Here is a 14,063-nt window from a genome sequence, read left to right as displayed (position 1 = left end):
GAAGAATCTGCATGGGGCGAAGTGAGGAGGGGAGGATCAAGCAGGATGATGCAAAATTGTCAACCTTATAGGCAACTTAAATCTTGGCCAAATCACATATGGATAAGCTACAATTTGCCCAAAACAAATTTTAAATACTGAATAGCCTGATTAAATCATGCATCCGATTCTTAAAATTCTCTTTAAAAAAAAAATTAAATTAAATAAACCCTCATGCACACATACATGAGCGATTTTCATTGGGCCATCAGCCCATTGACAGTGAAACCTTACTTTTCAGCTCAATAGCCTCAATTTGTAGTTTGTACTCGACTTTCATAGGATTAAAAGATTAATATTATATTGAGTTACATTTCATTTCGCCCACATATTGTGCTTAAGACTTAAGAATTTGTGTGGATTTTAATTAAATCATTAAATAAGAAATGTGGATTTAAATTCTACCTATACCAAAAACTAATTATTATCTTAATTTGATAATAAAACTCAATTATCATGAAGCGAAGATTATAGATTCAAACCCCTCAAATCTACCTAAAAGACTAAAGAATTTGTATAAAATAATTATTTGGTAGGAAGGATCCTAGATGTGACCCACGCTCGCCGGATTTCTTTGGCTGTTGTAGTATGATCTACCCAATAGGCTCTTCAAGTCGTTGCGTCTTGTTGAAGACATCCACGGTTTGACTTTGAGATATATACTACAAAAGTTCAAAGAGATTCCTTAAACTTCAGAATTCTTCTCCGTAGCCAACTAGTCAATCAACCAAGTCTGGTCTATATGCTATTACTGACCTTTTAGTGAAACTACCCCTACTCTTTTTCAACTTTTGTGGCCTTATGTTCCTTCACACACACGAAGAAGAAAGGGGAAATTTTTTACAATTTTTAATATGATAGGTTGTAATTGGTGCAAAATTAAAAGGTAATACTGTGCGGTACTTATTAAGGTTGAACTAATGCGGGTTCTACTTAATAAAAAAAATTGGATAAATGAAAGAAAAAGATATAAAATTACCTCTAGAGTTTTTTTTTTTTTCCCCCTCTATGAAGCTGGCTCCACAGTTTATAAAACTTTAAAAAAAGAAAAAAGAAAAAAAGAAAAAGTAGTCAAAAAACTGCTGTTAAAGGCACTTAACAACCCAAATCAAAATAGTATTAGTAATAAACTCAAATAAACAAATAATATTGCTCCAATTACAACATTTCATAATAGTTGTAAAAAATAAATAAATAAATATTGTCCTTACCAAGGAGAATTGTCCAAAACCTTGTGATTGAGAAAATTTTTCTTAGGCCCGCTAAATGGGATGGGCCTCTTACAAGGATGTAGGTCCCACACTTGTGGAGCCTACTTGTTTGTGAGAGGCCGAGGCATGCATCATAGAGCAATTCGCTTGTTGACTTGACTCGATGACATTGTCTTCTCTTATTTTGGAAAAAAAAAAAAAAAAAAAGGTTGCGTTAAAGCAGGGGTGTCAATTTGGGTTAGCGTGTTGGATTCGTGTCATGTCGAGGTAGGAGTATTCGACTAAATGACTCAATCATAACCTGGTCCATTTAATAATCGTGTCATGATCTTTCAACCCTAACCCGACCTATTCATAAGGCGGGTTGACTTGACCCAACCCATTTGACACATTAATAAACGAGTCATGTTGGGTTGACACGAATGTAACACAACTCATTTCAACCTGCATAATATTAAATATAATATCCATCTATAAATAATTTTTTTTATATCTCAAAAAAAAGTGCATACATTTCAAGTTTTCAACCCACATTCAAAATAATATAGTTCAATAAAAATATAATATTCATCTAAAAATAAACTCTTTACACTCCAAAAGAAGTGCATACACATCAACTCAAATTCAAAATAACAAAGTTTAACAAAAATAAAATAACATAGTTCAACAAAAAATATAATATTCTTGGAATTCGCCAAATGCTAAGTATCAATATTGAAAGAATTTGAGCAAACAATAGACTAATTCTAATTATGACCACAATTATCATCCATAGATTCTTTATTGATGTCCAAATTCATAATATTTTCCACAAGCTCATCCAATTTTATTTGTGTAAGTTTTATGCCAAAAAAAAAGTATTAGTAGTTCTAGTGTCTGTAAAGTTTCAATTTCCAATTATATCCCTTGTAAATTTTTATAATTACTTACTTTTCTTTTTAAATTTAAAATATATGTTGGATATAAAAGGTATTTGACAAATCTAAAATAAAATAAATATTTATTTGTTATACAAGTTAAACAGGTTGTGTTAAGTGGTTCATTTTAGGTTGACACAAATAAATTGGCATGTCAAACGTGTCTATTGCGGGTTACACAAGTTGACCCGCTTATGACACGTTTCTTATTGTGTCACTTTTGGGTCGACCCGTTTATAACCCAAACCCACCAAGACCCAACCCTAACCCGAAAAAACCCGTATTAGGTTTGTGTCGTGTTCGTAAATTGGGTCGAATATTGACACCCTACATTAAAGTGCCTTTTAACACTTTTTTTGGTACAAATTTATCTTTTTCCGTAGTTTTATGTCATTAAATGACTGTTTTTGTCATTTTCTTTTATTTATTTAATATTTTTATTAAATGATATCCACTTTAATACAACTTTAACAACCACCTATGCCATGCTTGTTAACATTTTTCAAAAAAAAAAAAAAAAAAGCCCCATAAGAGAGTTTTCCAAAAAGCATTGGGTAGTCAATAAAGAATGTTGAGAACCTTCCTTTCCTTACCATGTATTTGGGTTTGTTTCTTTTTCATTTTCTCTTTCATTTTTTTTTTTCCTTCAACAAACTAATCGGAGATACCTTACTGTTATGGCACAAATCTTTACAAAAACTGTCTTATAAAAAACCAATGGATTGCATCAGGCAGACTCCTAGTCTGAAAAACAACAATTGTCGAATTTCAGTGGTCCAGATCAGACCCAAGATTTAACAGCAATACAGAACACCCAGAAGAACTATACTTAACAGAACACTCAGTGGGTTAGGCAGTTCCAACTCATGTCCTTCCAAGGAAAGCCCATATGGAATTTCAAAGCTTTCGATCACTACTCGAATGCAAGGGCAAATGCAAAAATATTAGGTGATAATGTTTTACCTTGTATTCTAATGACGCGCATTCCTTCCAGATACTTCTATAAAGAAACTAAAAGATGTGCTAAGTGGAAGCGAAGGTATTGATTTCCAACATTAACTTGATGATACCACGAACAACTTAATTAGATTAATTAGTATACAATAAAGCTAACATCACAAGATATTCAAATTCACAACAGATTTTACTAAGAACCATGACTCACAAGGAACAAGAATATAAGAACTCTTGGCTCATTAAAATTAGGGTAATGATTAAAACTTTTACCATTACAAAACAAGAAAATTATAATGTGTGATGCTACTTACAAGGTTGCCATTAACATGGCTCGAATTTTAGCTCTAAGATCATCAGAAATCTCGGTGGGTTCAGAGGGCTGAGATGGGGCCCCTCCATCTTGATATGATTTTGATAATTCAACAGAAGCTTCCCGACTAGCAACATCACCCTGACTAGCTTTTGATTGATCTGATTTTGTAACAATCTCTCCTTCTTCCAAGTCCATTTCTTTGTCAGACTGAGATTTCCTATGCCTAACAGATCTGCTTCGGTGTTCATGCTCATCATCAGAGCTATGATGCTTACGCCGTCGAGAGTGCCGATGTTGATCATCAGAGGAACTATCATGTTTACGTCGATGTTGGGAACGCTGATGATCATTATTGGAGAGAGTATCATCCTCATCCCGATCTCGAGAGTGCTGATACTCATCATCAGAAGAGTCACGCTCATCCCGATGTCGACGATGTTGAGAATGCCGATGCTCCTTATTGGAGGGAGTATCATGCTCATCCTGATGTCGAGAGTACTGATGCTCATCATCAGAAGAGTCATCATACTTACGCCGATGTCGAGAATCTCTGTCCTTAGAAGAATGTCTTTTCCAGTGCTTATGCCTTTCCCTACTGTGGTGTGAAGACCGATGAGACCGGTGCTTTTTCCGAGTGTGCTTGTGAGCCCTTTTATCTTCCCCTTCTTGTTCCTCCTCTATTTCCTCTTCTTTATCTTCCTCAACTTCCCCTTCTTCTTGTTCTTCATGTCTTTTAGACCTGGAACGGTAACTCCTCTTAGATCGCCGTTCATTATATTCATCAACAGAAATTTTCTTTTCAGACTTCTCAATCTTATCATCCACATCGATTGGAACTGAACTGCCTTCTCTTTCTTTGCCCACAAAATTTTCAACCTCAGTACCTGATCCAGAAATTCCAGACCCTAATGGTTCAGCTGATAAGCCACGCAATGGTTCCGTCTTCAATGGTGCAGCTCCACTTTTTATCATGACTGCAAACATCTTTGCCCGTTTCAATCTCTCAGCCTTCAGCTTCTGCTCTCTTGTCAGGCATGCTTCAGAGGAGTCAGCCTCACTTGCAGCTGCAATAGCAGCTGTCTCTGCAATAGCCTTGGCAACCGGGACAGAAACACTAGGCTCCCCCTTTTGATCTGGCTTTGAAATGGAACTTTGGGGTTGAGATGAACGGAGACTCCCAAAGCTTGAGGTGTGTCCACCATCACTGCTAGGGCCTCGACCAATACCATTTAATGATGTCTTAGGAAAATTTTCTAAACTAGGATTCTTAATGCCCCTTGTGGCAGCCTGAAGAATTGCAGCAGCAGAAGCTGCATCCATACTTATTCCAATTTGTGGCTCAGTGGCTTTGGAAGGAGGATCCTGCCCATCCTTCTTTGATTTGCCAATAAACATCTTAAACTTCTCTTTCCTGTCATAACTATATGGTATATCAAGATCAGAAGATCCTCTGGACAGAGTATCACCTTCTTTTGGTACAGCAGTTTTCTTCTCCACCTGATGCCCCATTGAATCAGAGCCCTTGCCAGGTAATTTCAACTGTAAAGAAAGGACCGACAAAAGATATCAGTTAGCAAAAACAGACAGATATATCATGGTAGCTGAGAGCTTCTAACTCGAAAATATTTATCAAAAACAACAGACTAAAACCCATTTTGATTTGATTTTCATGAATTTTATAGGTCAACTAAATTTGAGGTCAAAGAAGAACCCATGGAATTTGTTCAGTACATAACATGTCTCCAACAAAACAAAATACATTGAGATAAGTACAACAAAATTCAATATGATAAACAACATCAAGGTTACAAAAACTTCATAACTTTTTTGTTTGTAATTACATAAGGATGTAGTGGCTCCTGAATCCATGACCTCACGCTCTACCAATCCACCTTGCTCTCACAAGGGGAAGAGATTCCATTTGAGCAGGTCATTGGCCATTACAACAAACCAAAAAACTTTAGGACAATGATATTGGCATTTGAAGTCAAATTAAAAAAAGATAGAATTAAATATAGGTGCTCTCCTCAACTATTAAGATGTATCATTTTGTCACTGGATTTTCCATTTAGCTTTTAAGCTTATTTGCTTATGTACAGCTTTTGAAAGCCTCACTTTTTCTAGGTATAACCACACTTTAACCAACTTTCAACAAAAAGCCAAATAAGTTGGTGCCAAACATATTCACTCATTAATCAAAAGTGCTTACATGGTACGCTCAATGCACACTGAAAAACATTAAAAGGCAACATAATAATATGATTTATAGACGCAGTTTGACATGAAACCAAATTTTGGCACCAAATAGACAGAAAAAACATATTTATCAAGCAGCAGTTGTACAAATTATGCTTATACCACATTCCTCCTTTTCTATATTCTTGCAAATGGCAACCCATAAACTTCATTTTATCAACAAGAATCTCATGGATTCATGGAAACAGCCTAAGATTAGTAGAGCACAAGGAACAGATAACTGTACCTCTTTAGCTTTCTCAAGAGCTTTTAAATAATAAGGGTGATATTGATTGGATGACAGAAGGAACGGAAATCTTCCATGTTTTTGATCCTGTTCCACAAGAACAGCTTCAAATTGTTTACCGTTTTTCAGGATGAACTCGACTATCTTGTCAACCACTCTCTTTAAATCAGATGGAGGCTCCACAATAGGTTGTTCAACCTTGGGCGTGCTAAGCAAAGAAGCCTGTGATTTGTCCCCAGCAGTGCAAAGTGAGCCCAAGGCATCAGCTTCTTTTCTGACCCCACTTCTAGTTCCAACCATAACTGTACTGATGGAACGATTCCGTTTTATTATAGGAGCTTTTTCTTTCAAACTCATAACTGAACCCTTGGCAATCGCCACATCTTTCCCAGCTACATTTACAGAAGAGACTGCCTGCACTGATCCATGAGAAACAGTAACATTACCAGCATTGACGGCTTCCTCTAATTCATTTCTTTTATATTCAGGAATTTCCTCAGTTGCACCATCCTCATCCTCTCCAGACCCATATACAGAACCAAGGATAGACAAAGCACTACCAGCCTGATCGAGACCAGCGTTATTCTTTTCTACTAGAGATTTGTCCCCACTGTCAGGCTTGAGAAGTTCTTGGTGATCAACAAGAAACCGAAAGTAGGCATGGAGATGATGATCTGGCATCAAGAACCCAAATGTAGGGTTGTCCCCCTGTTTGACCCTCAAAACAATTTCTGACTGACCACCATGTTTGCTAACAAACATAGCAGTTCTTGCAATGATCTGATGAATCTTCTCTGTTGGTGGCTGGAAACACAGACAAAACAAATAAAAAGTTTCGTTTTCAATATGTGAATTTTGCATAGCAAAGTGTCCAAAAAAATATAATTCTTATAGCCCAAGATTAGTGCATTAAATCTGATATATATCTATATGTATATATATGGATAACCATAACGAGCAAGAAACAGAACTCCATGTAGATATGCCTCATCCAACTTGCTGTCGAGTACTAAAGATTCCTGACAGAGTAACAATTTTCTATCATCCTAATCCCACCTGCACGGCCCATTTGTCATGACATCAAAAGGAAACAAGGTGCCCGTGATGGCAACCTTGGGTCACAACTCACAAGAAGTCCATCCCTGCTCCGAGCATCTGAAACTTAGACATGGTAAGCCTTAGAATAACATATGCACCTTAGTCAATTATCATTTGGCCAGACTGTTCAATTATCCAAAAAAAGAAAACACAATAATATTCAGATAATACTAAGAAAATAAAAGGTGAATGGTATATACAGGGGCAGGTTACTTACTAGGTTTTGAAGTAAGCTCTCCGGTACTTGGAAGGGAGGACGAAAACCAGACTCAGCATCATTATTCTTTTGCTCGATTGCTTCATCAGTGTTCCCATATGAAAAGGCAACAGCATTATAGCCGCCAGCAACTACTGGTTTGGTACCATCTTGTAAATCTGGAAACAAAAAAAAATTAAAATCAAATCTCAAATAGACTTTTGTGCCCATAAGGTTGTCATAAATACATCAGTGGGAGAAGGCAAAGACAAGAACCTAAAAAACGACACACTGAGGCAAGAATACTCTAAGTAGTCTCTCTGAGATTGAAACTGTTGCAAACTATACCGCATCCTGCAAATGGGGAAGTGTGTGTTGCTAAAAATTATAATGTCAATGCAAACAAGCAGCTAAACCCATCACTCAACAAAATTTTATAGCTTCAATGGGGGTGGGAGCATTTGAAACCTAGATGTCTCCATTGGAAACACCATGAGGTGTCAGTTGATCTACAAGGCTCTTGGCCCCATCACTAAGCAAAATTGCAGTTGACAAGAAAGAGCACTACAAAAATGTTTCCCCTCCAAAGGAACTCTCACTTCACCAAAACATTATATTCAACCCAAGAACATATATAATATATATAAGATGGGGCATTATGCCCAGTGGCAAAAAGTCTAAGTAATATAAAATAACAAAAAAAATTAACTTATGAAGGTTAGTGTATAAGCCCCACCCATGAGGCAACAATACATAACAACCAGCCACTCGGCCTTTCCCTTCTTCTTTTTTAACTGGTAAGTCTCACACACACACACACACACACAGAGACACACACACAGAGGATTTTGAATACCTATAAAATTCTAATGGAAGGAGGAAGTATCATTTAAACAGGAACTCATTGGTACTTGATTGACCTTTCCTCTTGGAACCTTAGAATGGCGACACCGAAATGTTCAACAATAATCAAACAAGCATTACAGAGTACATTCTGAATTTCCCAGCTAAATTCATCCCCCCAACCCTTCTCTTTCATTTTTTTTTTTCCTTCAACAAACTAATCGGAGATACCTTACTGTTATGGCACAAATCTTTACAAAAACTGTCTTATAAAAAACCAATGGATTGCATCAGGCAGACTCCTAGTCTGAAAAACAACAATTGTCGAATTTCAGTGGTCCAGATCAGACCCAAGATTTAACAGCAATACAGAACACCCAGAAGAACTATACTTAACAGAACACTCAGTGGGTTAGGCAGTTCCAACTCATGTCCTTCCAAGGAAAGCCCATATGGAATTTCAAAGCTTTCGATCACTACTCGAATGCAAGGGCAAATGCAAAAATAGTAGGTGATAATGTTTTACCTTGTATTCTAATGACGCGCATTCCTTCCAGATACTTCTATAAAGAAACTAAAAGATGTGCTAAGTGGAAGCGAAGGTATTGATTTCCAACATTAACTTGATGATACCACGAACAACTTAATTAGATTTAATTAGTATACAATAAAGCTAACATCACAAGATATTCAAATTCACAACAGATTTTACTAAGAACCATGACTCACAAGGAACAAGAATATAAGAACTCTTGGCTCATTAAAATTAGGGTAATGATTAAAACTTTTACCATTACAAAACAAGAAAATTATAATGTGTGATGCTACTTACAAGGTTGCCATTAACATGGCTCGAATTTTAGCTCTAAGGTCATCAGAAATCTCGGTGGGTTCAGAGGGCTGAGATGGGGCCCCTCCATCTTGATATGATTTTGATAATTCAACAGAAGCTTCACGACTAGCAACATCACCCTGACTAGCTTTTGATTGATCTGATTTTGTAACAATCTCTCCTTCTTCCAAGTCCATTTCTTTGTCAGACTGAGATTTCCTATGCCTAACAGATCTGCTTCGGTGTTCATGCTCATCATCAGAGCTATGATGCTTACGCCGTCGAGAGTGCCGATGTTGATCATCAGAGGAACTATCATGTTTACGTCGATGTTGGGAACGCTGATGATCATTATTGGAGAGAGTATCATCCTCATCCCGATCTCGAGAGTGCTGATACTCATCATCAGAAGAGTCACGCTCATCCCGATGTCGACGATGTTGAGAATGCCGATGCTCCTTATTGGAGGGAGTATCATGCTCATCCTGATGTCGAGAGTACTGATGCTCATCATCAGAAGAGTCATCATACTTACGCCGATGTCGAGAATCTCTGTCCTTAGAAGAATGTCTTTTCCAGTGCTTATGCCTTTCCCTACTGTGGTGTGAAGACCGATGAGACCGGTGCTTTTTCCGAGTGTGCTTGTGAGCCCTTTTATCTTCCCCTTCTTGTTCCTCCTCTATTTCCTCTTCTTTATCTTCCTCAACTTCCCCTTCTTCTTGTTCTTCATGTCTTTTAGACCTGGAACGGTAACTCCTCTTAGATCGCCGTTCATTATATTCATCAACAGAAATTTTCTTTTCAGACTTCTCAATCTTATCATCCACATCGATTGGAACTGAACTGCCTTCTCTTTCTTTGCCCACAAAATTTTCAACCTCAGTACCTGATCCAGAAATTCCAGACCCTAATGGTTCAGCTGATAAGCCACGCAATGGTTCCGTCTTCAATGGTGCAGCTCCACTTTTTATCATGACTGCAAACATCTTTGCCCGTTTCAATCTCTCAGCCTTCAGCTTCTGCTCTCTTGTCAGGCATGCTTCAGAGGAGTCAGCCTCACTTGCAGCTGCAATAGCAGCTGTCTCTGCAATAGCCTTGGCAACCGGGACAGAAACACTAGGCTCCCCCTTTTGATCTGGCTTTGAAATGGAACTTTGGGGTTGAGATGAACGGAGACTCCCAAAGCTTGAGGTGTGTCCACCATCACTGCTAGGGCCTCGACCAATACCATTTAATGATGTCTTAGGAAAATTTTCTAAACTAGGATTCTTAATGCCCCTTGTGGCAGCCTGAAGAATTGCAGCAGCAGAAGCTGCATCCATACTTATTCCAATTTGTGGCTCAGTGGCTTTGGAAGGAGGATCCTGCCCATCCTTCTTTGATTTGCCAATAAACATCTTAAACTTCTCTTTCCTGTCATAACTATATGGTATATCAAGATCAGAAGATCCTCTGGACAGAGTATCACCTTCTTTTGGTACAGCAGTTTTCTTCTCCACCTGATGCCCCATTGAATCAGAGCCCTTGCCAGGTAATTTCAACTGTAAAGAAAGGACCGACAAAAGATATCAGTTAGCAAAAACAGACAGATATATCATGGTAGCTGAGAGCTTCTAACTCGAAAATATTTATCAAAAACAACAGACTAAAACCCATTTTGATTTGATTTTCATGAATTTTATAGGTCAACTAAATTTGAGGTCAAAGAAGAACCCATGGAATTTGTTCAGTACATAACATGTCTCCAACAAAACAAAATACATTGAGATAAGTACAACAAAATTCAATATGATAAACAACATCAAGGTTACAAAAACTTCATAACTTTTTTGTTTATAATTACATAAGGATGTAGTGGCTCCTGAATCCATGACCTCACGCTCTACCAATCCACCTTGCTCTCACAAGGGGAAGAGATTCCATTTGAGCAGGTCATTGGCCATTACAACAAACCAAAAAACTTTAGGACAATGATATTGGCATTTGAAGTCAAATTAAAAAAAGATAGAATTAAATATAGGTGCTCTCCTCAACTATTAAGATGTATCATTTTGTCACTGGATTTTCCATTTAGCTTTTAAGCTTATTTGCTTATGTACAGCTTTTGAAAGCCTCACTTTTTCTAGGTATAACCACACTTTAACCAACTTTCAACAAAAAGCCAAATAAGTTGGTGCCAAACATATTCACTCATTAATCAAAAGTGCTTACATGGTACGCTCAATGCACACTGAAAAACATTAAAAGGCAACATAATAATATGATTTATAGACGCAGTTTGACATGAAACCAAATTTTGGCACCAAATAGACAGAAAAAACATATTTATCAAGCAGCAGTTGTACAAATTATGCTTATACCACATTCCTCCTTTTCTATATTCTTGCAAATGGCAACCCATAAACTTCATTTTAGCAACAAGAATCTCATGGATTCATGGAAACAGCCTAAGATTAGTAGAGCACAAGGAACAGATAACTGTACCTCTTTAGCTTTCTCAAGAGCTTTTAAATAATAAGGGTGATATTGATTGGATGACAGAAGGAACGGAAATCTTCCATGTTTTTGATCCTGTTCCACAAGAACAGCTTCAAATTGTTTACCGTTTTTCAGGATGAACTCGACTATCTTGTCAACCACTCTCTTTAAATCAGATGGAGGCTCCACAATAGGTTGTTCAACCTTGGGCGTGCTAAGCAAAGAAGCCTGTGATTTGTCCCCAGCAGTGCAAAGTGAGCCCAAGGCATCAGCTTCTTTTCTGACCCCACTTCTAGTTCCAACCATAACTGTACTGATGGAACGATTCCGTTTTATTATAGGAGCTTTTTCTTTCAAACTCATAACTGAACCCTTGGCAATCGCCACATCTTTCCCAGCTACATTTACAGAAGAGACTGCCTGCACTGATCCATGAGAAACAGTAACATTACCAGCATTGACGGCTTCCTCTAATTCATTTCTTTTATATTCAGGAATTTCCTCAGTTGCACCATCCTCATCCTCTCCAGACCCATATACAGAACCAAGGATAGACAAAGCACTACCAGCCTGATCGAGACCAGCGTTATTCTTTTCTACTAGAGATTTGTCCCCACTGTCAGGCTTGAGAAGTTCTTGGTGATCAACAAGAAACCGAAAGTAGGCATGGAGATGATGATCTGGCATCAAGAACCCAAATGTAGGGTTGTCCCCCTGTTTGACCCTCAAAACAATTTCTGACTGACCACCATGTTTGCTAACAAACATAGCAGTTCTTGCAATGATCTGATGAATCTTCTCTGTTGGTGGCTGGAAACACAGACAAAACAAATAAAAAGTTTCGTTTTCAATATGTGAATTTTGCATAGCAAAGTGTCCAAAAAAATATAATTCTTATAGCCCAAGATTAGTGCATTAAATCTGATATATATCTATATGTATATATATGGATAACCATAACGAGCAAGAAACAGAACTCCATGTAGATATGCCTCATCCAACTTGCTGTCGAGTACTAAAGATTCCTGACAGAGTAACAATTTTCTATCATCCTAATCCCACCTGCACGGCCCATTTGTCATGACATCAAAAGGAAACAAGGTGCCCGTGATGGCAACCTTGGGTCACAACTCACAAGAAGTCCATCCCTGCTCCGAGCATCTGAAACTTAGACATGGTAAGCCTTAGAATAACATATGCACCTTAGTCAATTATCATTTGGCCAGACTGTTCAATTATCCAAAAAAAGAAAACACAACAATATTCAGATAATACTAAGAAAATAAAAGGTGAATGGTATATACAGGGGCAGGTTACTTACTAGGTTTTGAAGTAAGCTCTCCGGTACTTGGAAGGGAGGACGAAAACCAGACTCAGCATCATTATTCTTTTGCTCGATTGCTTCATCAGTGTTCCCATATGAAAAGGCAACAGCATTATAGCCGCCAGCAACTACTGGTTTGGTACCATCTTGTAAATCTGGAAACAAAAAAAAATTAAAATCAAATCTCAAATAGACTTTTGTGCCCATAAGGTTGTCATAAATACATCAGTGGGAGAAGGCAAAGACAAGAACCTAAAAAACGACACACTGAGGCAAGAATACTCTAAGTAGTCTCTCTGAGATTGAAACTGTTGCAAACTATACCGCATCCTGCAAATGGGGAAGTGTGTGTTGCTAAAAATTATAATGTCAATGCAAACAAGCAGCTAAACCCATCACTCAACAAAATTTTATAGCTTCAATGGGGGTGGGAGCATTTGAAACCTAGATGTCTCCATTGGAAACACCATGAGGTGTCAGTTGATCTACAAGGCTCTTGGCCCCATCACTAAGCAAAATTGCAGTTGACAAGAAAGAGCACTACAAAAATGTTTCCCCTCCAAAGGAACTCTCACTTCACCAAAACATTATATTCAACCCAAGAACATATATAATATATATAAGATGGGGCATTATGCCCAGTGGCAAAAAGTCTAAGTAATATAAAATAACAAAAAAAATTAACTTATGAAGGTTAGTGTATAAGCCCCACCCATGAGGCAACAGTACATAACAACCAGCCACTCAGCCTTTCCCTTCTTCTTTTTTAACTGGTAAGTCTCACACACACACACACACAGAGACACACACACAGAGGATTTTGAATACCTATAAAATTCTAATGGAAGGAGGAAGTATCATTTAAACAGGAACTCATTGGTACTTGATTGACCTTTCCTCTTGGAACCTTAGAATGGCGACACCGAAATGTTCAACAATAATCAAACAAGCATTACAGAGTACATTCTGAATTTCCCAGCTAAATTCATCCCCCCAACCCCCCCCCGTTTTAGGGACTTGATTGATTGAAATAGGGTTGAATTTCTGTGAGGGCTGCTCTAATGGTGAAGCCTTGGTGTACCAAGTTTGAGGTCTAGTGTTTGAGTCATCACTTACTTGATATAGGTGGCTTAAGGTTGGTTGCCTGTATCCTAGGTTTACTTCAGTGCCACTGCCACCAAAGGTGGGGTTGGAGGTTCCATGTTGTAAAAAATATTATGCTTTGATCAAGGAAAAAGGAGATGTAAAAGTTATAGAAGTGAAGGAATTGACAGACCTCGGATTTTAATCACCTGGATATGATTGTTAGTGGTGCAATGTTAACTCGGTTTCTTTTTTTTTTTTTTGGGGGGGGGGAGGGGGGGGGGGGGGGG

At 37.8% G+C, this 14,063-nt stretch overlaps 2 protein-coding genes across 10 annotated transcripts in view; both read right to left on the bottom strand.

Moving 5' to 3' along the window:
• Nucleotides 1-3,335: 3,335 nt before the first annotated feature.
• Nucleotides 3,336-7,592, bottom strand: LOC136061071 (uncharacterized). Of its 7 annotated transcripts, XM_065777042.1 has the most exons (5): nt 7,490-7,592; nt 7,235-7,392; nt 6,976-7,074; nt 5,920-6,723; nt 3,336-4,976 (listed from the first exon to the last, which is right to left on the bottom strand). In XM_065777042.1, exons 4-5 carry the CDS (start codon nt 6,679-6,681, stop codon nt 3,432-3,434), a joined length of 2,307 nt encoding a protein of 768 aa, XP_065633114.1. In that variant the 5' UTR covers nt 6,682-6,723; nt 6,976-7,074; nt 7,235-7,392; nt 7,490-7,592; the 3' UTR covers nt 3,336-3,431. The 7 variants fall into 7 exon arrangements, with proteins under 7 accessions (XP_065633114.1, XP_065633111.1, XP_065633112.1 ...); XM_065777039.1 differs by having other exon boundaries at nt 6,891-7,392; XM_065777040.1 differs by having other exon boundaries at nt 6,976-7,392.
• A 1,196-nt stretch (nt 7,593-8,788) lies between these two features.
• LOC112013017 (uncharacterized) overlaps nt 8,789-14,063 on the bottom strand; it is a 6,415-nt gene continuing 1,140 nt past the window's right edge. Inside the window, exons 2-4 of one of the 3 annotated variants that reach the window (XM_024045401.2) lie at nt 12,688-12,845; nt 11,373-12,176; nt 8,789-10,429 (exon numbers count right to left, since the gene is read on the bottom strand). In XM_024045401.2, coding sequence (XP_023901169.2) covers nt 8,885-10,429; nt 11,373-12,176; nt 12,688-12,845 — 2,507 coding nt within the window. In that variant the 3' untranslated portion in view covers nt 8,789-8,884. Of the gene's footprint in view, nt 10,430-11,372; nt 12,177-12,343; nt 12,636-12,687; nt 12,846-14,063 lie in introns of those variants that run through there. The other 2 variants (XM_065777034.1, XM_065777035.1) reach the window with 2 other exon arrangements.

This window comes from Quercus suber, unplaced genomic scaffold (assembly GCF_002906115.3).
Source record: "Quercus suber isolate HL8 unplaced genomic scaffold, Cork oak 2.0 scaffold_147, whole genome shotgun sequence".
NCBI classification, from domain to species: domain Eukaryota; kingdom Viridiplantae; phylum Streptophyta; class Magnoliopsida; order Fagales; family Fagaceae; genus Quercus; species Quercus suber.
This window is presented reverse-complemented; position numbering and strand designations above follow the sequence as displayed.